Source organism: Triturus cristatus, chromosome 7, assembly GCF_964204655.1.
Source record: "Triturus cristatus chromosome 7, aTriCri1.1, whole genome shotgun sequence".
Lineage (NCBI taxonomy): Eukaryota > Metazoa > Chordata > Amphibia > Caudata > Salamandridae > Triturus > Triturus cristatus.
Genome location: NC_140590.1, coordinates 250,412,216 through 250,435,705, shown reverse-complemented (window position 1 = coordinate 250,435,705; position 23,490 = coordinate 250,412,216). Strand labels below are relative to the sequence as shown.

Sequence of the window (23,490 nt, the reverse complement as noted above, 5' to 3'; positions counted from 1 at the left end):
TGCATCAACTTGAGTCAAACTGCTCTCATACCAACACATGATGAACAGACCTCATAAACATACCGCACGGACCCAAAGACACCGCACATAGACCCCAACACAAATCAATTGACAGGCTGCCATTAGGAGTGCTGGGGCGGAGCCTCAACAGATATTTTGCACTCTAAGGATCAGGAATTCTGTGGTGTCAGCCTGCATGGTGTGGCTCATAAATTGCAGCAAACACAAATTCCAACTGTGCATGTTAGATGGGTACAACACTCCTTAAAGCACTGTTGAAGCATGTGCAGTTTTAACTTTTATTCTGGGAGGGCATGTGGGCTCTGTTAAGAGTAGTGGGTGCAAACTGAGGCCATCAGCTCTCTAGAAGAACACTGCCCACCAGTGTCTAATGGACAGTCAGCCAATGACAATGCCATGATCTTACAGCATCATTGATAGTGTAGGGCCTAGAGCACAACCAATCACCACACAGCTATAGCATGTGGCGACTGGCTATGCTGTACAATCCACACCAGGGAAGCTTTTCATGATGCAGGGTTGATGATGCACGTCTGACCCAATCGAGTTGAGGTGCCTACAAGTCAGGAGTAGGCTTGACAATGGAATGGGAGCAAGAGTAGGAGGGTATTTGTCCCAGCAATGAGGACTACATATTACGGGGATAAATACTTGTGATAGCCAGATTTATGTGCTGCAGTACAGGCCTAAAATATGATACTTCTGGACATACAGTATCCCACACCTAAATCCAACCACCTTGTAATAAGGACATGGGTATTCACACATGTATGTCTGCACCTGCACTTTAGGTGGACACTTACATGCACAGCTACAGTTGTGGTATAGACAAGGCAGTCACACGGGATATGGCTGCACCTGTACATTAAGGGTCCGATTACGAGTTTTACGGTGCGGCGGAGGGACCGCCCGCTGCTGCACTGACAAACTTCTGTAAGAACCGCCCGCCGTATAGTTACTTTTTTAGTATTTGGCGGGCGATTCTTTGGTGTTTCCACGGTGGTGCCTATAATATAGGCACAGCAATGGGAACATCAAAGGAAGTTCCAGCACGGTATGGCCTGTGAAGTCCATGTCGTGCTGGAACTAAGGATACATGCACACCTCCATGAAATCATTAGCGGTAAGAAAAGTTGCAATATGCTTGGCAGGACCGCGGCGCTCCCGCCAAACATATTGATGCCTCTTAACCGTTGCACCACTGCAAGGGAATAGCGGTTCCCTGGTGTAGTAGGCAGTCCTGGGGGCAAGGTCGTAATGTTCCGACCGCCACTGCTGCCTCACCATGAGTCTAAAGCAAAACCAAAGGAGATGATGGACGGAGTGTTGAACATTGCAAACATTCACCCCCAGTCAACTGATCTGGGTTTAATCCATCATCATTCTTTAGCTCATTCTGCCACCCCAGTTCAGACATGGCCATATGCAAATCAGTCTGACCCTGTGCCTTATGGGAACAGTCCAGCCCGAATTGCCAAGCCATGTCTTCCCTGGACCGGAAACAAGCATCCTGTGACCGGTTTCTGGCTAATCAGCCGTCATCAGCCAGGCTAGCTTAAATCCAGTGGCAAAGTGAGCAAGGGACCCACGTCTGGGCATACCCTGCCAACTTGCTCACTTTGCCACTGGATTCAAGCTATGATGACGGCTGATTAGCCAGAAACCGGTCCCAGGATGCTTGTTTCGGGTCCAGGGAAGACATGGCTTGGCAGTTCGGGCTGGACTGTTCTCATGAGGCACAGGGTCAGACTGATTTGCATAGGGCCATGTCTGAACTGGGGTGGCGGAATGAGCTAAAGAATGATGATGTATTAAACCCAGATCAGTTGACTGAGGGTGAGTGCTTGCAATGTTCAACACTCCATCCATCATCCCCTTTGGTTTTGCTTTGTTGGCCCTAAATTGGCAGGGTATGCCCAGACGTGGGTCCCTTGCTCACTTTGCCACTGGATTCAAGCTAGCCTGGCGGATGATGGCTCATTAGCCAGAAACCGGTCCCATGATGCTTGTTTCCGGTCCAGGGAAGACATGGCTTGGAAGTTCGGGCTGGACTGTTCCCACGAGGCACAGGGTCTGACTGATTTGCATATGGCCATGTCTAATCTGGGGTAGCAGAGTGAGCTAAAGAATGATGATGGATTAAACCCAGATCAGTTGACTGGGGGTGAGTGCTTGCAATGTTCAACACTCCGTCCATCATCCCCTTTGGTTTTGCTTTGTTCGCCCTACGTTGACAGGGTATGCCCAGACATGGGTCCCTTGCTCACTTTGCCACTGGATTCAAGCTAGCCTGGCTGATGACGGCTGATTCACCAGAAACCGGTCGCAGGATGCTTGTTTCCGGTCAAGGGAAGACATGGCTTGGCAGTTTGGGCTGGACTGTTCCCATGAGGCACAGGGTCAAACTGATTTGCATATGGCCATGTCTGAACTGGGGTGGCGGAGTGAGCTAAAGAATGATGATGGATTAAACCCAGATCAGTTGACTGGGGGTGAGTGCTGCCAATGTTCAACACTCCGTCCATCATCCCCTTTGGTTTTGCTTTTTTGCCCCAAGTTGGCAGGGTATGCCCAAACGTGGGTCCCTTGCTCACTTTGCCACTGGATTCAAGCTAACCTGGCTGATGACAGCTGATTAGCCAGAAACCGGTCCCAGGATACTTGTTTACGGTCCAGGGAAGACATGGCTTGGCAGTTCGGGCTGGACTGTTCCCATGAGGCACAGGGTCAGATTGATTTGCATATGGCCATGTCTGAACTGGGGTGGCGGAGTGAGCTAAAGAATGATGATGGATTAAACCCAGATCAATTGACTGGGGGTGAGTGCTTGCAATGCTCAACACTCCGTCCATCATGCCCTTTGGTTTTGCTTTGTTTGCCCTAAGTTGGCAGTGTATACCCAGATGTGGGTCACTTGCTCACTTTGCCACTAGACTCAAGCTAGCCTGGCTGATGACAGCTGATTAGCCAGAAACCGGTCCCAGGATGCTTGTTTACGGTCCAGGGAAGACATGGCTTGGCAGTTCGGGCTGGACTGTTCCCATGAGGCAAAGGGTCAGACTGATTTGCATATGGCCATGTCTGAAGTGGGGTGGCGGAGTGAGCTAAAGAATGATGATGAATTAAACCCAGATCAGTTGACTGGGGGTGAGTGCTTGCAATGTTCAACACTCCGTCCATCATCCCCTTTGGTTTTGCTTTGTTCGCACTAAGTTGGCAGGGTATGCCCAGACATGGGTCCCTTGCTCACTTTGCCACTGGATTCAAGCTAGCCTGGCTGATGATGGCTGATTAGCCAGACACCGGTCCCAGGATGCTTGTTTCCGGTCCAGGGAAGACATGGCTTGGCAGTTCGGGCTGGACTGTTTCCATGAGGCACAGGGTCAGACTCATTTGCATATGGCCATGTCTGAATTGGGTGGCGGAGTGAGCTAAAGAATGATGATGGATTAAACCCAGATCAGTTGACTGGGGGTGAGTGCTTGCAATGTTCAACACTCCGTCCATCATCCCCTTTGGTTTTGCTTTGTTCGCCCTAAGTTGGCAGTGTATGCCCAGACGTGGGTCCCTTGCTCACTTTGCCACTGGATTCAAACTAGCCTGGCTGATGACGGCTGATTAGCCAGAAACCAGTCCCAGGATGCTTGTTTCCTGTCCAGGGAAGACATGGCTTGGCAGTTCGGGCAGGATTGTTCCCATGAGGCACAGGGTCAGACTGATTTGCATATGGCCATGTCTGAACTGGGGTGGCGGAGTGAGCTAAAGAATGATGATGGATTAAACCCAGATCAGTTGACTGGGGGTGAGTGCTTGCAATGTTCAACAGTCCGTCCATCATCAACTTTGGTTTTGCTTTGTTCACCCTAAGTTGGCAGGGTATGCCCAGACGTGAGTCCCTTGCTCACTTTGCCACTGGATTCAAGCTAGCCTGGCTGATTACGGCTGATTAGCCAGAAACCGGTCCCAAGATGCTTGTTTCCGGTCCAGGGAAGACATGGCTTGGCAGTTCGGGCTGGACTGTTCCCATAAGGCACAGGGTCTGACTGATTTGCAAATGGCCATGTCTGAACCTGGGTGGCAGAGTGAGCTAAAGAATGATGATGGATTAAACCCAGATCAGTTGACTGGAGGTGAGTGCTTGCAATGTTCAACACTCCGTCCATCATCCCCTTTGGTTTTACTTTGTTCGCCCTAAATTGGCAGGGTATGCCCAGACGTGGGTCCCTTGCTCACTTTGCCACTGGATTCAAGCTAGCCTGGCTGGTGCCGGCTAATTAGCCAGAAACCGGTCCCAGGATGATTATTTCTGGTTCATGGGAAGACATGGCTTGGCAGTTCGGGCTGGACTGTTCCCATGAGGCACAGGGTTAGACTGATTTGCATATGGCCATGTCTGAACTGGGGCGGCGGAGTGAGCTAAAGAAGGATGATGGATTAAACCCAGATCAGTTGACTGAGGGTGAGTGCTTGCAATGTTCAACACTCCGTCCATCATCCCCTTTGGTTTTGCTTTGTTCGCCCTACGTTGGCAGGGTATGCCCAGACGTGGGTCCCTTGCTCACTTTGCCACTGGATTCAAGCTAGCCTCACTGATGAAGGCTGATTAGCCAGAAACCAGTCCCAGGATGCTTGTTTCCGGTCCAGGGAAGACATGGCTTGGCAGTTCGGGCTGGACTGTTCACATGAGGCACAGGGTCAGACTGATTTGCATATGGCCATGTCTGAACTGGGGTGGCGGAGTGAGCTAAAGAATGATGATGGATTAAACCCAGATCAGTTGACTGGGGGTGAGTGCTTGCAATGCTCAACACTCCGTCCATCATCCCCTTTGGTTTTGCTTTGTTTGCCCTAAGTTGGCAGTGTATACCCAGATGTGGGTCACTTGCTAAATTTGCCACTAGATTCAGGCTACCCTGGCTGATGACAGCTGATTAGCCAGAAACCGGTCTCAGGATGCTTGTTTACGATCCAGGGAAGACATGGCTTGGCAGTTCGGGCTGGACTGTTCCCATGAGGCAAAGGGTCAGACTGATTTGCATATGGCCATGTCTGAACTGTGGTGGCAGAGTGAGCTAAAGAATGATGATGAATTAAACCCAGATCAGTTGACTGGGGGTGAGTGCTTGCAATGTTCAAGACTCCGTCCATCATCCCCTTTGGTTTTGCTTTGTTCGCCATGAATCTGGTGGACTTGTAATTAGGCCCCAAGTAGTCACCTAGGTGTATTCCATCTCTTCTATTATATACAGTGTTCTCACCTGTGTGTATCCACTTGTTTGTATACCCTAGATAAGTGTGTATGTGTGTCTAGTTTAGATAGAGGAATACGTTTATTGCTGCAATTGTGGTATATGGCAGGCAGTCACTTGTGCACTGCTGCTTGTACTCAAAGAGAAGTGGAAGATGGCATTAAAGGTTCATCTGTGAACACATGTTCAACACACAAACACACAGAGACAGACACACACACACGTAGACGTACTGGGAGATTGCAAGGTTCCTTAAAGCTGCATCATTCTGAATCGACACTTCATCCAGGTCCACATCAGTCACACGCCTCTGTAATTCTGTAACCTGAACAGTATGATTCCTGTTGCCCAAACTCTTGTCACTCTTTTTCTCATCACTGGACTTCGTGCTCTGAGAAGAGAAGGAAAGCAAGACAAGAGGATCAGGAGGAAGATGCCATGTGCAGCCACTCCATTTCATTTTCAACAAAGGTTTAATTTAGGTGTCTCGCTGGGCTACATCCACATCCCAGTTCAGAAATATTCTGCGGTGTGCACAGAGCAAAATTTGAGCAGGTAAGTGCCAGGACTCGGCCCCGGAACTCATTAACAAGCACCTGAATTTAACTTAAGTTCTTGAATTCATGTCTGCACTGAATTGAGCACTGGCCAGATGCTTGTACATTTAGAAGGAAAAAACAGCAGTTGCTGAACAGCATTATTGACTGTAAGATACACACACATTTTCATTTTAAGGGTAGCTCTGTTGCCTTGGCAAAGAGGCAGTGGCACCAGTGGTACACAAGGCCTGTCGAAGTCCTCACCACACTGACAGGCAGGAAGTTACACTGGCTCCCCTACCATTGTGTGACTTGAGCCTACGCAGCCCAATCCAGTACTGTACTCCCAGTGCTCCACTCGCTGAACCATTCAGTGATGTGGGACAAGACTTACATTTCGATTTGGAAAACCAGACAATCCTCCCTGAATTTCACAATGACCCAGGGCACTAGTATCATATCCACTTATGTTTTCTTTGAGCAAGTACTTGCAATCCAAACTGAACAACAGCCGGATGTTAACGAAAAACAGCAATGGACAAGTTACTCACACTAGACGTGAAACAACTCAGACTTAATACACTTCTGCATAAATAAGGCACCCTGCTTTTTTTCTTCACAAATGTAGAAATGCAATTAATGGATTGGTGTTTCAATAGTGCTGTTCAAATACCCTTGAGCTCAATGTAGGGCTGTACATAGCAAAAGGGCTGCACTGAAGTGGCAGTATGTCAGAGAAAGGGGACTGGTGATTGGTTCTGGCAGCAACTTCCTAGAAAAATTGTAGTGCCCATCACGGGTGCAGCAGGTCAGGATTGAAGTGCAGTGAAAAAGCAGTGTCTACATTTCTGAATAGAGGGGGCTGACGTTTAGGGCAGGGGGGAAATGGTGGGGCTGTGTGAGTTCCAGGTCAGTAATAGCCGATGAATAAGATTTACATGTCTGAGGTGCTATACAATTTTTACTATATGACACAATAAACTCTCTAGAGTTGTGCTTTGGTTCCAATCCTGACAGAGAAAGGAATTCTCTGAGTAACGAGTGGGGTGCTTTGTCATTGTTGAGTGTAGGGTCTACACTGGAACAGTGTAGGCAGCGCCGGGGTATTCTGAAAGAGATGTTTGTGCTTCCAGCCCTCAAACAAATATCACAAATCCTTGCTTACTTGCAACTTAAGTTCAGCAGTAAATGATTTCTAATTTGTTTCTTTACCTGTTTTTAGAATGTACAAGTGTGTGGGTGTTAGGCATAGTCATTAGATAAATTACAATAACATTTAACATAAAAATAGATTTACTATTTATTTTTTAGATTTAATTAGCTACCTAAAGTTTTACTATACTTTTCCATACAGATATCTTTGCCCCAGTCGCTGAGAAATCTACCAACACTTGTAAAGTTACAAGTAGTAGTTTTACACTTAATAATTTGGCTCCACCGCTGTTTTGGGGGTGGAGACATGTAAGTCTACATTATGTAATACATTTACAGTTGAAAATGGTGAATTGCCAAAAGTAGTAAATTACTACAAAGCATAAGAATAAAATACCACACATAGATGTATTCATGTGTAAATGTATCTTTGTGAATAGGACTTTTGTGTCACTTGTATTGTGTGCTGAAAAGGTCAAGATGCAGAGAAAGAGCATTTGCAAATACAATTGCCTTAACAGAGAGTATTTTTGGAAATTGAGAACTATACAGCAGGCTGCTTCTCATCTGTGACTGTTGTACTCTGCGAGCACTTCAATAACAGCATGGCCAGTTAGCTGCAACTCCGCCCTGTCCAGTCCAAAGCCCAGCTACTAAAGGAGGAGGGTTATGCGTGGGGCTAGCTACCTCACCTTGTAAAAAAATCTTAGCTACCGAAAATTCAACCAAAAGACATACCGGTCTTGGGGAGAGAGGAATCTCCTTTACTGAGAGTTATGACACCTTGTGGTGAAAGCCAGACATCCCTGGAAGCCACAAAGCCGATCCACCTGCTTTCGACCAAGACCATCACCATCGAGACAAGGAATGTGAGGGCCATGTACGAGACAGGCAAGACAGCCCAAGTGGCAGTGGAGATTAAAAAATACAATCAGTTAAACCAGATGGACACAGTCTGGACAGAAAAGACTGGCTCCAGGAGGAATGCTACAGTATTCTGGACACGAGGAAGAGAATGCGACACATACTCAGGGAGTAGCACTGATGCAAACGTCAGCAGTCAACAGAGCTCTGATTGGATGGGAAGTGCGCAGTCCCAAGATCATCACAGCAACCTTCTGCACAAAGAAAAGGAGGATTAACATGAATGTTATCCAGTGCTATGCACCTAAAAATGAGAGCAAAAGAAGAGAAAAAAGAACAACTTTACAACAGACTCCAGTCTATCCTAGAGAAATGCCTTGAGAGAGACATCACCATACTGATGGGGGACCTCAATTCCAAGACTGGAAGGGACAAATCTGGGTACGAAGACATCACGGGCAACCATGAACGAGTATGGTGAATGGCACGCAGATCTCTTATGTCCTGAACAGTCTGGTGATAGGCGGCAGTGTATTCCCACACAAAAGAATGCACAAGGCAATGTGGGTGTCACCAGACCATCCAACAGAGAATCGACCATGTCTGCAATGCCAAGAAGCTCCGGAGGTCCGTGCACAATGTGAGAGTGATGAGATGAGCAGACGTGGCGTCAGACCATCACCTTGTTGTGGCCAGGTTAAAGCTGAGGCTGAAGAAAGCATGGATTGAACCAAAATACAATGCCAGCGATATAATACCACCCTCCTCAAAGAAGCGCAGAAACGGAGTGAATACTCAGTCACCCTCAGTAACAAGTTTCAATACCTGCAACAACTAGAGGATAACAGAGATCTAGTAGAAAGTCAGTGGGAGAATATCAAAGAAACAGTGACATCAACCATTCAGGAGGTACTGGGTCCCAAGAAACACCAGCATAAAGAATGGATCTCCACAGAGACTCTCAGAAAAATCCAAGCGAGAAAGGTAAAAAAGCTGCACTCAACACCAGCCAAACAAGAGCAGAAAAAGCAAAAGCTCTAGGCAAATACGACAAAACCAACAAGGAAGCAAAGAGAACCTTAGGAGCAGACAAGTGAAGATTCATGGATGGTCTTGCCACAGAAGCCTAGGAAGCAGCAAGCCATGGAAACTTGAAAGGACTCTACAAAATAAAAAGGAAACTCTTACAGCAAGCCAGAAAGACATGTTAAAGACAAAGCTGGCAAGACATTCATGAGTAACGAAGACTAACAGCAAAGCTGAGTGAAGCACTTTGAAGAACTGCTGAACCAGCCTGTGCTGCAGTCTCCGCCAGGCATACAGCCAGCTGACATAGACTTGCCAATTGACTGCAGCAGACCAACCAATGAAGAAATGCAGCAGGCCATCAAACATCTGGGAAATGGGAAGGCAGCAGGACCCAATTACATTCCTGCAGAGGCACTGACGGCAGACGCTTACCTAATGTTCGGAAGGATCTGGAAAGAGGTGCCAACAGACTGGAGGGAGGGATATATCTCATCAAGATTCCCAAGAAAGGTGATCTGCCTAAACTACACAGGGATAACTCTTCTATCAGTCCCAGGCAAAGTGTTCAATAGAGTCATCCCGAACAGAATAAAGTAACAATTTGACGCTCAGTTGCAAGATCAGAAAGCTAGCTTCCGCAAAGGTAGATCTTGTACAGACCAGATAGCAACACTGCTCATCATCATTGAGCATTCGTTGGAATGGAACTCCCCCCTCTATGTCAACTTCATCAACTATGGAGAAGGCATTCAACAGTGTGAAGAGATAGACCCTTTGGCAACTCATCAGCCACTATGATGTGCCAGATAAACTTGCAAGAATCATCAGGAACTCTTTGCTGCAGGTGGCTATTGGGCCTACGATATCAGGGAGTGCTCAGAGAAGAATTTATATGAAATTGCAGGTGTTCTGAAAGAGCGGTTAGTGTCTTCTGGAACTGGGTAAAATGCTGCAGACAATTAGTGAGATACAGTGGAAATCTGTCTGCCACAATACTTGAACAGCTGGGGGTATGGCCAGCAAACATTATGAGGTGCTTGACAAGGCTGTGTTTGGGTGTCAGACTTTGTCTTGAGGTCCTGAGGCACATCTGAAAACTAGGCAGTTTCCTTGGTGAATGCTGTTGATAATCACATGTGTCTCAAGGCGAAATTTACATCACAAAAGGTCAGCCAAAACACTTTTTGCACACTTGGCTGTCCAAGGATAGTATGTTGAGCAGACAAGGTTTAGGTTTGGGTCCCACTGCAGTATGTCAGGATAACTACATACCAATTCCAATGTCCAGCCAGTACTATCAATTTAAAAAAGTTTACAATTGGAAAAATTGGGAGGTTTAAAAAGTGTACAAAACTGTAAGGTGTAATTTGTTTGGAAGCTGTCAATGTGCTAAGAAGGAAATAACCACCAAGGGCGTGGTTTAGAAAGTGAGGGACAGTACTCCATCTATAAGGGTGGTGAAGGACCATACCTCTGCCATCCTGACAGACTTTCAAATTTAGAGATGACTGCCGGCCTAGCGGTCATCTATGTACATTGAAAGGAACTATATCAACAAGGGGTTTTCTCCCTGGGTAAGCGGGTCATAATTTTTAGGTTAACGCCTACTAGAAAGCTAATCTGTCTGGTTGTGAAGAGATTTCTTGGGGACATTCTGAAAGCTTCTCTGGGAATGCATTCCTTCCTTTGCTTACCATTGGCATTATGGCTTGTAACTCACATTTGATTGCTTTCTATTTGCTGGCTTTATTTGTTTAAGCTGCCCAGCATGTCTTTGCCCCTCCCATGGAGCACAGCATGGAGCACTGCCCCTTTCATTCATCAACTAGTGCTCACTTTCTGTAAACAGGCCTTACAATTTTGTTTTTATCTAGTCACATTTGCTGTGAATTCAAAGACAGAGGTCAAATGTCAGGCTCGGTCTTCCGAGGGAGCTTGGTGTTTACTTTTCTTTTGCTGACATCAAAGTGAGAGGACTTATGTGACAATCTTTCCCGATACTGAGGTGTTAAAGGAAAGGACCTTTTTTCTAGACCATACCGCAAAATTTAAATGTCTGTAAAAATGACTTGAGTGAATATTTCATAATATATCAGAACTAGGAACGCACAAATTAAGCAAGTTTTTTTTTAGTAATTCGGAAGTGTGGTGGAATCAGATATTTTAATACAATCAAAACAAAACAATACACTAGGTGATACAATTTCCACACATTATCGTTTGTGCGTTGTATAGTTTTATCAGTCAAACTATATGTGCAAATGCAATGTTCATTTCCTTTGGAAATGTTTTGTCTGTAATAGTAGTGTGCTACCACACCATGCATACTTCTCTTTATGCCACGTCACTCTACACCATTATACTCCACTCTACGTTACTCCACTCTATGCCACTCTACATCACTCCATTCTAAGACACTGTACTCCACTCTATGCCACTCTACAATACTCTACTCCATACTGCACAAATTCACACTATTCCACTCTTAGCAATTCCCTCTCAACACCACTTTACTCCCCTCTAATCTACAACATTCTACTCTAAGATACTCCACTCCATTCTATGCCACTCCACGACACTGCACTCTACGCCGCTCCACTTTACAACACTCTACTCCAGACTAAGACAGGCCACTGAACGCCACTTTATGCCACTCCACTCTACTCCACTCCACGATACTCTACCACACTCTACGCAATTCCCTTTACCCCACTCCATGCCACTTAACCTCACTCTACACAACTCCACTCTACAACACACCACTCTAACACTCCATTGTACTCTACAAAACTCTACTCTAATCTATGCCACTCCACTTTACTCTACTCTACTCTGCCACTCCCCTCAACATCACTCCACTCTATGACATTCCACTCTACAACACTCTATGTCACTCCTTTCAACGACACTCTACTCCACTCTAGGACACTTTACTCCACTTCACGTCACACCACTTGTTGCAGGGATTCTGCTTATGCACAGAACTATGCGCAGGAACCCAGGCCCTCAGTGAATTGTGGTGTACCAAAAAACTCACCTCAGAACCCAGAACCCCTTATCCGACCAGCATCAGTGTCCCATTCGTTATCCGAGGTTTAGCTCGGCAGTCCCAATGTATAGACAACCCAGAACAAGCGACTTAGTGTATTTCTCAGGAATGGTGGGAATCAGAAATACCTGTTCGTAATTAGTCTCATATCAGTCCACAACAGAATAAACAGAGACACGGTAAAGTTTAAAGAGTTTATTTTATAAACCTCATGTCCTAAGATGCAGTAGTTTGGCTAACATAAGCAGACAAACGATTAAAATCAAAACCATCAGCATAGTTACAATACCATAGAAAATGAAAGGAGTAATCATACTAAAATGACAGTGGATCTAAGCCACATTCCTTTCTCTAGCAAACTAATAGTATTATTATTAGACTAGTAAAAGGTCTCTAGGCTTGAATGGGGAACCCCATACCGTAAAGTTCAGCTCAGTGAGATCACATCACAGGATCAGCTAGGCTCTGCTCCTGGGAAAGCTCTTCTTCCGAATGTAATGAAAACATGTAGCACTGCAATATTAAAAGCACCCGACTTACAGGTATTTGCAGCTGCGTGCGTGTTTTGGCTAAATAGTGGGGCGATCAACCTGAACCCAACAACATGCACCGTCTAGCGACCCAGACTGTTTCTTTACACTGTGTACAGACCAAGGTCGCTGCTCACTGTTTGGGATGTGAACAACAGACAGTTCTCATGTGAAGCAAAGTCGAGCAAGCATTTCTCAATTTAATAACATGTCACTACAGTGTCGTGTGCAAAAGCAGCAAAAGCGGCAAGATGGCTTTCTAACATCTAACGCGCTTGTGCTAACTTAGCATTGTACATATATAGATAACGATCTTCACTACACCCCCCCTTGATCGGACCACTAATCAGTAGGGGCGCACTTGCAAGAACGCAGAGTTCAAGTTTGATAGAACGGAACGAAGGGCATGAACTGTAAGTCCATATAAGGTAAGTGAAAAAGTTCGAAGAAAAAAATTAAGAAAACATTTAAAAGGAGTGAAAAAAAACCATGTTAAGGATAAAAAAAATCATTGAAGGACGTAGGACGAAATGAAAGTGCAAAAGTCAATCCATCAATGTATAAGCACAATAAGTTGCAACAGCTTCCAAGAGGAAATCATTGGAACGTTCCGCAAAATTATCTGCCATCCAGTTCAGGACGGGGAAGGAACATACATGCTCCTCAACCACCGGAGCTTCCAGCACCAGTCGAGGACAACTGGCGTGCTCTTCAAGATAACTTCTTGCTAAGAAGTCAATCGCAGCCGTTCCGATGTCCCAATTCCCAAGGACTCCATGTGCTGCTCCACAGGCCATAATCCCGACGCCAGAACAGTCCAACTCATGAGCCACTAAGGGGCTCATCAGCCGATCATAATCCGGGGCAGGAGACACCGAGTTCGACAGACACAAATCCAGAGCCCATTGGAACGGACAATCTAGGCAATGAAAGACGGGCTGCACACAAGTAAAGTAGGGAAACCGGAAGGACAATCCATAGGCTATGCTTAGAGTTGCCAGTGGTAAAGTGCCATAGTATTCAAGCATCCGGTTACGAAGATGGAGCAGCCGGGACATGTTGTCGTGTGACGCAAGTTGTGCATCCATAGCGCAGGGCGCAGATCAACAAAAGTATTCCAGCTATGAGGGCGAGAAGTAAAGGGAGACCTCTGCAGACGCTGGAAAAAATAGAATGAAAAAAGGCCGGGATCACACCAAAAATAGATTGAAAGGAGGTCACGAGGCCGGAGCCCACAATTTAAAAAAAATGAGCCATGCCACTTGTTGACGAGGCATTAAAGATAGTCTGAATCAGGGTCCCAAAATGAAGTGGGAGATCAGTATTCAAAAGCGCTTGCACCTCAGTGCGCGTGTTTGCTACGTGAAGGACAAATGTTTCCCGGGAAGAAGTCAACGCGACTTCTTTTTGAGACAATAGAGCCCTTATTCTGCTCATCTTACTGAAATCTGCTTTCAAGGTTGGAATGGAAGGCCAGATGGATACATCGAGCCGTCCATGCGGGGGCGGGATAAGGACGTTATTACAGCAGATTACTCTCTGTGATACAGTCACTATGTAGGGAATTCCCACTAACATCCCACAGCAAGCTTCATTATTCAAAAGCAAATAACTACCGTTAGCAAGCAGCGTAAAAGACGGTGTTATAACTGGCACAGGGATCCCTATCAGGACGCAAGCTAAATTAGGAGCGTGCACATTACATGGACCATGCAATTGAATGTGCCTACACACTACAGAGTGATCCGGAGTGGAAGTGCACTCTTCACCTTTTAAATAAACCTCTTTTCCGTCCCTCACGCATCTGTGCGTGAATGGGAGTGACCAAACTTCGTGTAGAAAGGCAGTACCAAGTTGTTCATATCTGCCCAAGGCATAATGTTTCATGCACGAACAGAAATTATACAGAGGGAACGGTAATGTGATCAACCCATGTATAAGCCACACAGCGGAATTCAATTCAGCAACAGAGAAAGGCAAAGGTTCTAATTTCTCAATGTGCAGTAATGAATATGTAGCATCTTTCATGGACATGAACTGTTGTTTCGCAGTTTAATTAAAAGGAAGGAACAAAGATGAAGTGTTCATGTAATCCCAAGGGACTTTCCCTGCCTTTAACGTTTGCAAGGTCCATGCAAACTACATTATAGAACGCAATTGATTTTGACCATGATATAATACAGACAAATCATCCTGCACAATGTCTACCACAGATGATACAATATTATCTAAGGTATAAATTCTGGAAGACAGGGTGTTAATGCTATTATCTATTACAGCCAATACTTTCTCCATATTGGCTTGATCAATAGCTCGTAATCGGGAAGCAGCCTCAATTTGCGACAGCTTCCAAACTTCGTTGTAAAAAGCATACACCCATCTCTTGGACTTGCCAACCGCAGGACCCTTAACAAAATCATTCAAATATATTTTGTCGTTCAATCGTGATAAATGAAGTTTAACAGACGCTAAAGTGGAATGTTGCAGCCAAGATTGGCATAACTTCCCTACTGAGTAGGTAGTTACAGTGTGAGAAGATTCAAAACGGGGGTCCACACGAACTTGTGTATACCCCTGCGCTAAATCTAGAAACCGATGTTGACAGGAATCCAAACTCGTCTGCCACACCAACCACCCTTCTGGATTCAATTCAGAAATATTGAAGGATGTGTTGGAAACATATGTCTGCAACGTAGTAAGGGACAGATCCGTATGGTTACCCCAATTAGGATAAGCACCCAGACCCGGAATGGAGGGAGAATTTAATTTTTTAGAAGTAGCCAATCCAAAACAGGTAGTCTGAAAAATTGACGAATTTAAAAATAACATGTGACTCGGGATAAGACAGGCACGATGCAAAGCTTCTGTTCCCTGTATCTGCCATGGTTTAGAACACCAAACCGATTTAAGATCAATAGTAGCTTTCCATAGATCATACCATCCAATTGCCAACTCGTCCATAAAGGACTTGGAATACAACAATTTGGTGTGTGCCAGTCTAACTTTGGAAGCAGACTCAAGTGCAACCTTAAAATAAAAAGATGCCGAATTAGACACACTAAAATCAGAAAAATAGGTGAATTTAATCACTAGCGTGACAGAGCTGCCCATCCTAGGGGCGGGACAGTGTTCCCATTGTGTATAATTTACAAAATTTCTAAAAGTATTTGCTTTGTGTAGGAAATGCGTGCCATAATGTTGATAGCAAAATTGCTCATCATAATTAGCAGTATCTAAATACAAATCCTCAGCATCAAACGCAGCATAATATTTCAAATGAGAAAACAGTGCTTCTATGGCTTGAACATCCCAGACATCTGAGTGGATGTCCTGCTTCACGACATCACCCATAGAAACACGAAATACATTTGGCACATTAATTACTTCAGTGGGGCCATGAATTTGAAATTTTACAGCATCCCAAGCGATCCCATCACATACAGGCCAGGCAGTAATGTTCACAAAAGTCTGGTCCCTTTTCATAATATGTGATGAGGAGTGGGGGGACAAAGTTCCATCAAGTAGTCGAATCGTAGATCTTTCTTTCAGGTAGTGTCCATTGATAAGTCTAAAAAACACTACCACAAAGCCAATGGACATAAACAAAAAAATACATATGAGCACTAGCCAAATGTAAGTCCAAGGGGGAATTAAAAAAAAGTCTTTTGAACCAGGCCACAAAAATCGAAACTTTGGACGGGGCAATGGAAGTCATTGAATTAGAGTCAAAAGAGTCTTGTGAGTGGGCAACTGCGGTGGAATGTAAAACAGGCAATGTAATATCCGCAGGATAAGCATACTCAACATCTTCAGGCAGACCAACAGGTGGCGGAGGCAATAAAGGACCAGTAACTGTATGCATCTCAACGGCAACATCAGGCACTGTGTTAGAAGCTCGGGCCACAACAGAATTTCTCAGCATCGAAGGGCAAGAAACCGCCGGTGTCATACTAAGAAGAATCGGCCACTCGCTGTAGCTTGACATTGTCAATAGAGATGTACCGGTTATCCTTTCGACCAGCACTGGAACTGGTGCACGATAAGAGGGGCCGAACTCCTTCTTGTTCTCCACCTTCTCACGGACCAGATCACCAACTCGAGGTAGCCAGCCGACTACCGGAACCTGAAGCGCAGCATCAGATGAGGAGGGTACGTGTTCCTTTGCTAGACTGTCTCTGGCTTCTTGAAGATTCTGCAATACAGCACAGTGTTCATCTACGTCAAAGGGTGCGGCTGACGCTGCCATGTCTAGACCATCAAGGTCCGGGACAAACATTCGTACACCAAAGAGCATCATGTATGGGGTCCGCCCACCCAGAGACCTTCTAGGGAGATTATTAAGTGCACGTTGCACGTCATATAAGTGGGCTAGCCAGTTCCGGCCAGTACCTAAAACCCTGGCTGTCAAAGATTGCTTTAAGTCACGGTTCATTCGCTCCACCACACTATTACCCTCAGGTCGGTATGGAGACGAAAATTTGACTTGGACCCCCAAATTTCTCATGGCTTCTTTGTACGCCTTAGAGGCGAACGCAGGGCCCTGATCAGAATGAAAGGTACCACACGCAAAACTTCCAACAAAGACACGCAAATCCTTTATGACAGTGCGGGAATCAGCACTCCTTTGTGGCCACACCCACAGAAAACTTGTGCACGAATCAACTGCAACCAAGATGTATTTGTACGCAGTATCAGAGGTAAATGGACCGCAATGATCTAAATAAACACAACCCATTGGCTTATTAGATGTGTACAACTGAGTTTGTGGTGGGCGCGCCGCAGTTGAAGGTTTAATCTGCTGGCAAATGTCACAATTAAGAACATAAGCTCTGGCTTGTTTATACAAACCGCACCACCAGTAACGTTGTTGTAGCAGAGATACAGTAGCTGCAACGCCGGCATGCGCGGACGCCATGCCCTCGTGAGCCGCTAATATCAAAGATGGTCTGCAGTCCGCGTTGGGAATCAATCTGTCACCAACATCATTAATCCTCACTAATGGGACGTTATCAGGACTTAAGCGATAATGGTAAAGAGAAGGGAAACCTCCTGGAAATTTCGTTCCCTGCTCTGTAGCAGCAATAGCTGCCAAAATGTCATCATCGATCTTACTTTTGGATCTTGTAACTGCTGCTACTAAGTATGTTGCCACTGCTGTTTTTGCTGCCTCGTCAGCCAGGCTGTTTCCGACAGCATTGACACCAACTCGTTGGTGACCAAGAGCGTGAATAACATTCACGAGAGGCAGACGTTCTTTAAGATCTGCCACTCGAACCCAAAGCAGTTTATGCTTAATCGTGCTACCTTTGGAATCATGGTAGTCATTCTGAGACCAAAAATGTAGATTGTCGTTGTAAGATTGGACACAATAAATGGAGTCACTCACTATAAGGGTAGTGACTCGGGGATCAGCAAACTCTAGCGCTAGCACTAGAGCACGAAGCTCCGCCAACTGCGTGGTACAATCACCCAATGACTGCGTATGCACGACATCAGACTGGAATTCTCCATTTACAAAAGTACCGACCACAATTGCGCAAGCCGCTGAATAGGCGTACTTCGATCCAGTTGCCGGTTGTGCAGAACCGTCAGTTTAAATGACACAATGGTAATCCTTGAGCGGGCGCAAAGACAGAGGAGCCGGATGAACAAATTCATACTGCAAAAACTCCTGAGTCTGAAGTGCCGCGTCAAAGATATATGTGACGTCAGGCGATGTCAAGGAAGTGGCCCATTGTATCCACCTTGGATGCAAAGCCTTAGAATTTGGTACACTAGCCTTCGTCTCCGCCTCAAGGGCAGGATACGGTGTTACCACCAACATGCGTTTACCTTGCGATAGCGCTCGTTCTTTCAGAATCGCCATCTGCACTGCCGTCAGAACTTTCTCGACAGCGGAAAATCGCAGTTCAGCTGAAGTGTACAAGTGAGATTTGTAGGCAATGGGGACGGTGTCGCTCTCATTGAACGTTAAGTATGTGAAACCAACTGCGCCTGGCACAATTCTTATGACCAGGTTAGTGTGGTTATCACGCGTCAGTAAGTATTTTGAAGCAAGAAGATCAGCTTGCTATGACTGCAATATAGCTGAATGCTCTGGCAGCCAACAAGATTTGGAAAAAGTAGGTTGTACCAAGGCATAAAGCAGCTTGATACACTGGGCATAATCCGGAATGTAAGTTCGACCAAAATTCAGAAAGCACAGCAGAGATTGTAATTTCTTCAGTGTCGTAGGCGCACGTAGGTATGCGCACTTCTCTAGAAAGTGCGGAGCCAATCCTCGACCTTCATTGTTGAGTTCGTACCCCAAGAACAACACTGTATTTTCCGCAATGTGAGACTTCGCAAAGTTGAATTTGTAACCAAAGTCAGCAAACAAAACAATAATGCGATCAACGAGACGGAGATGCGCTTCCAACTTGTCATCTGTGAGATAAATATCATCCACATACGAGTACGCATCAGGGTCTATGCCCTCTAACAGAGAGACCACGCGAGCGGCAAAGACTCCAGGGCTATTTTTATAGCCCATTGGTAATCTTTTGAATTGTTTTTGTTTGCCACCCGAGGTGAACGCCGTCCACTCACTACTAAGAGACGACAGGTTATGGCTGTAAAAGCCATTGGAAATGTCAAGTGTGGTTTTAAACCTTTTTCTCACGAGACTATCGACAAGAGCCAAACTGTGGATGTTTTGTACTGCACATGTCCGGCAATGAGAGTTTAGGTGCCGGTAATCCAAAACTAGGCGATACAACCCGTCAGGCTTCGTCACAGCGAACAAAGGATTATTCATAGGTGACACACGTTTCGAATACTCCTTGATATTCCAATTGTTCAAGGATTGACACGACGTGAGGTCTAGCTTCGCGACGCATGGGGTATTGGGGTTGAGGTTGGGGCGTAGTCCGCAACGGAATCTCATGGCCAGAAGACAATTTATCCCAGCCAACCTGATTTCGATATAACGCAGGTGCTAGCACCTGAGCCCATTCCTCAGCGTACTTTTTAGCTTGCACCTTCGGCACTGTGTGCGCAAAGGACGGGAGGATTACCTCCTCCCCTCTAGGAGCATCTAAAACGAAAGCCGGGGGCCAATATGCCTCCGCCAACAGAATATCATTGTACGTTATATGTCACCTTCAATTTGAATGACTATATTATACAGTCTATGAGGGGGAGACACCCGAGTATCAGCAGTTTCAATATTCACAAATATATCAGTTGCTGTCGCCACCAGATATGGACGCAGTGCTTGTCGCACTACTGTAACTTCCGCTGCGCTGTCGAGCAGCGTTAGTGCCCATGTCAGGTTCTGAAGCTGCGTCCGTATCATCTGAGGCATACCTCGCTGTCAGCGCAGCAACTTTCTTCTTCTGAAACGGGGGTCGTTGACGCGCAGACTCGTCCTGCTTGCCTTTGCCGTCAGACTGGCGGGGTTGCTCACGACCTTGGGCACCCCTTCCTTACCCACGGTCTCCGCCACCGGATTGTGAAGCCGATGTTTCCTGTGAAGAATGAGGAGAGCGTTGTTCAGAAACCTGAAATCTATCAGGTGACTTAATACGAGATCGATCGCGCAGATCATATGTGCGTTCGGTAGATGACTGTACCGGTGAGGCAGGACGTGATCCCTGTTTCTGTTGATGTTTCCCCTGTTTCTTAGCTCTCCAACTTTGTTTAGGAAAATTAGGGCGTTCGTCTTTTGTAGACGAGCTCACCTTAGTTTGCTGTACTATATCAGGAATGATCACAGTCGGTTTCACACCCAAGGCACTACGACCCACGGTCCTATATGCCTTCGCAATTACTTTAGCGAACTCTTTGGGCTTGTCGGCGTCATCCACACGGTCCATCATATTTGCAACTTGGAACTGCATGGCATCTTCTTTGAGGTTGCCCATCACCATGGAGCATACCACATCGAAGCTGTCGACAAGCCTCATTCCCAATTCAATAGCAGCCTCCGCACCATGATTCTCCTGAACCTTTTTGATGACAGATGGTAGCACAGACATAGACGGAGTGCCATAGCACTTCGAATAGGTCGCGGCAAAGACCTTACCCCAGTTGTCACAATCGGCCATATCCGGGACCAGGTCTTTAGGCAAAGTAATGGTGAGGATCCTGTGTTTCTCCACAAGAGTGGTATGCGGAAAAACCGCTTCCAGTTGGTCAAATTTCTCAGCAAGCCAATAAGGAAATTCATCCTTACTTTGGGGGCGCTTGCCGACCACCGAATTAACCATAACAGGACTAATAACCACCGCGTGGTGGTCCGTAGGTTGTCCCGCAACAGCAGGTGCCCCCACCTGCACGTTGCGTGACACGTACTGCACTAAAGCCCTATGTACTGTGACCAGGGCTGTGTTTAGTACCCGCAACTCAGCCACCGCCACCGTGAGATAGCGGGGATGAGGCGTAAAGCCGGCCAGCACCGGCCATGTGGCCCCTGCAATAGACAACGGGCCCATTCTCGCCGGTGCAACCGCATGGGGAAGGACGCCATTAAACCAAATAGTATGCTGCCAGGCAGAGATTGGAATTTCTTGTGTCCTATATGGGGTATAGACCGCAGGCGGCTGTGTGGCTGTATAGGTGTGAAACGTATCATCGTCATCCACCGCCGGAAAAGTCACACATGAGTAAAACAACTCATACGGGTAAGACGCATCAGCGCTCACCACAAAAATAACAGCCATCCCATCATCTGGCACCCCATACGTCGTCAAATGACGGCGCAGAGGTGCACGACTATGCGCGGCTATGTCAACCGCCATTAGGACACACTAAAGAATATCAACGATATCAACAGTAGCACTGGGGTTCAGAAAAAATAACCTTTTTAATGATCGAGCTTGAAGGAACCTATTAGTCGAAACACAGGTAGGTTAAACCGTCACTCCCGTCAACCGGAAACTAGAGTGAGGGTGTCGTGGACTAATATAAGCACTACTAAGGCGTTTCAAATCAATAGACCAAACGTTAGGTGCGCCATGTTGCAGGGATTCTGCTTATGCACAGAACTATGCGCAGGAACCCAGGCCCTCAGTGAATTATGGTGTACCAAAAAACTCACCTCAGAACCCAGAACCCCTTATCCGACCAGCATCAGTGTCCCATTCGTTATCCGAGGTTTAGCTCGGCAGTCCAAATGTATAGACAACCCAGAACAAGCGACTTAGTGTATTACTCAGGAATGGTGGGAATCAGAAATACCTGTTCGTAATTATTCTCATATCAGTCCACAACAGAATAAACAGAGACACGGTAAAGTTTAAAGAGTTTATTTTATAAACCTCGTGTCCTAAGATGCAGTAGTTTGGCTAACATAAGCAGACAAACGATTAAAATCAAAACCATCAGCATAGTTACAATACCATAGAAAATGAAAGGAGTAATCATACTAAAATGACAGTGGATCTAAGCCACCTTCCTTTCTCTAGCAAAACTAATAGTATTATTATTAGACTAGTAAAAGGTCTCTAGGCTTGAATGGGGAACCCCATACCGTAAAGATCAGCTCAGTGAGATCACATCACAGGATCAGCTAGGCTCTGCTCCTGGGAAAGCTCTTCTTCCGAATGTAATGAAAACATGTAACACTGCAATATTAAAAGCACCTGACTTTCAGGTATTTGCAGCTGCGTGCGTGTTTTGGTTAAATAGTGGGCAGATCAACCTGAACCCAACAACATGCACCGTCTAGCGACCCAGACTGTTTCTTTACACTGTGTACAGACTAAGGTCGCTGCTCACTGTTTGGGATATGAACAACAGACAGTTCTCCTGTGAAGCCAAGTCGAGCAAGCATTTCTCAATTTGATAACATGTGACTAGTGTCGTGTGCAAAAGCAGCAAAAGCGGCAAGATGGCTTTCTAACATCTAACGCGCTTGTGCTAACTTAGCATTGTACATATATAGATAACGATCTTCACTACATACTCTTATCTACGACACTTTACTCTACTCTTCGCCAAGTCACTTGACTCTATGCCTCTCAACTCTATGCCACTCCATTCCACTCTATACCACTCCACAGTATGACAATCTACTCACCTCTAAACAACTCCCTCTACACCACTTTATTCTACTCTATACCACTCCACTCTACGACACACTACTCCACTCTACACCGCTCCACTGTAAGCCACTCTATGCCACTTCACTGTAAGCCCCTCCACTATACACAGCTCTACTCAACTCTACAGCACTCCACAACACTGCACTTCACGACAGTCCGGGACACTCGACTCCACTCCATTCTACGACACTCCACTATATGCCACTCTCCTTTATGCCACTAACTTTTAGCCATGTTGAAGAGCAGCAATGCTGGTGTACAACATGACAAAAACACATAGGCAAAGCCAATAGTTCTCGCATAGACAAGACCTATTAGTTTTGCAAATGCTTGTTTTTCTGTCTCTCACAGCCTGGTTTTTCCTGGTCTTGATAAATAGAAAACTATAGATATTACACCGTCCATCCTAAATATGGCAGGTGGTGTAATGTCCTTCCTTTCACGGCCACTACTCAGTTGGATTGTTGAAGGATGGCGATGGAGCAAAAGGAGCTCTGTCGACAGAAATGTACGGTCCACCTTCTTCTAAATGTGGTAGGCAGACCAGTGGTTCAGTGTAAAGGGCACTTCATCGCATTTCCAATGGAGTATCCTGTCTGCCAAACTTTAAATCAGACCCTAAGTTAGATATTCTTCTAAAGGCCTCAAATTGATTGACTCAGAAATACTTTGCTCAGATCTGGTATTAAAAGTTGGGCTGTGATTTCATTGACTACAAAGTTTTCTGGATTATCCGGTATCTACACTTCAGAAAGTGTATTGCAACAATGTGTCCTGCTGTCTGATTATCTGGGATGGATTAGACTCCATGGATAGGCTTTTCCATAGGGGTTCAAACACAGACATTAAATAAGGAACTGAATGGGACACCAGCTATAGTAAGGTACTTAAAGGCATTTTTGGCCCTTTATTCTTTTATTCTTGTTTTACTCCTACTGACATTATGGAGGTAACATATACACCATTAGTTCC

The 23,490-nt window shown here is 45.8% G+C and overlaps 1 protein-coding gene across 1 annotated transcript in view; it reads right to left on the bottom strand.

The window, feature by feature from the left end:
- Positions 1–23,490, bottom strand: part of GARIN5A (golgi associated RAB2 interactor 5A) — a 245,012-nt gene that overhangs the window by 37,854 nt on the left and 183,668 nt on the right. Inside the window, exon 5 of the mRNA XM_085614337.1 lies at positions 5,504–5,661. Within this exon, the coding sequence (XP_085470463.1) occupies positions 5,504–5,661 (158 nt within the window). The remainder of the gene's footprint in view (positions 1–5,503; positions 5,662–23,490) is intronic.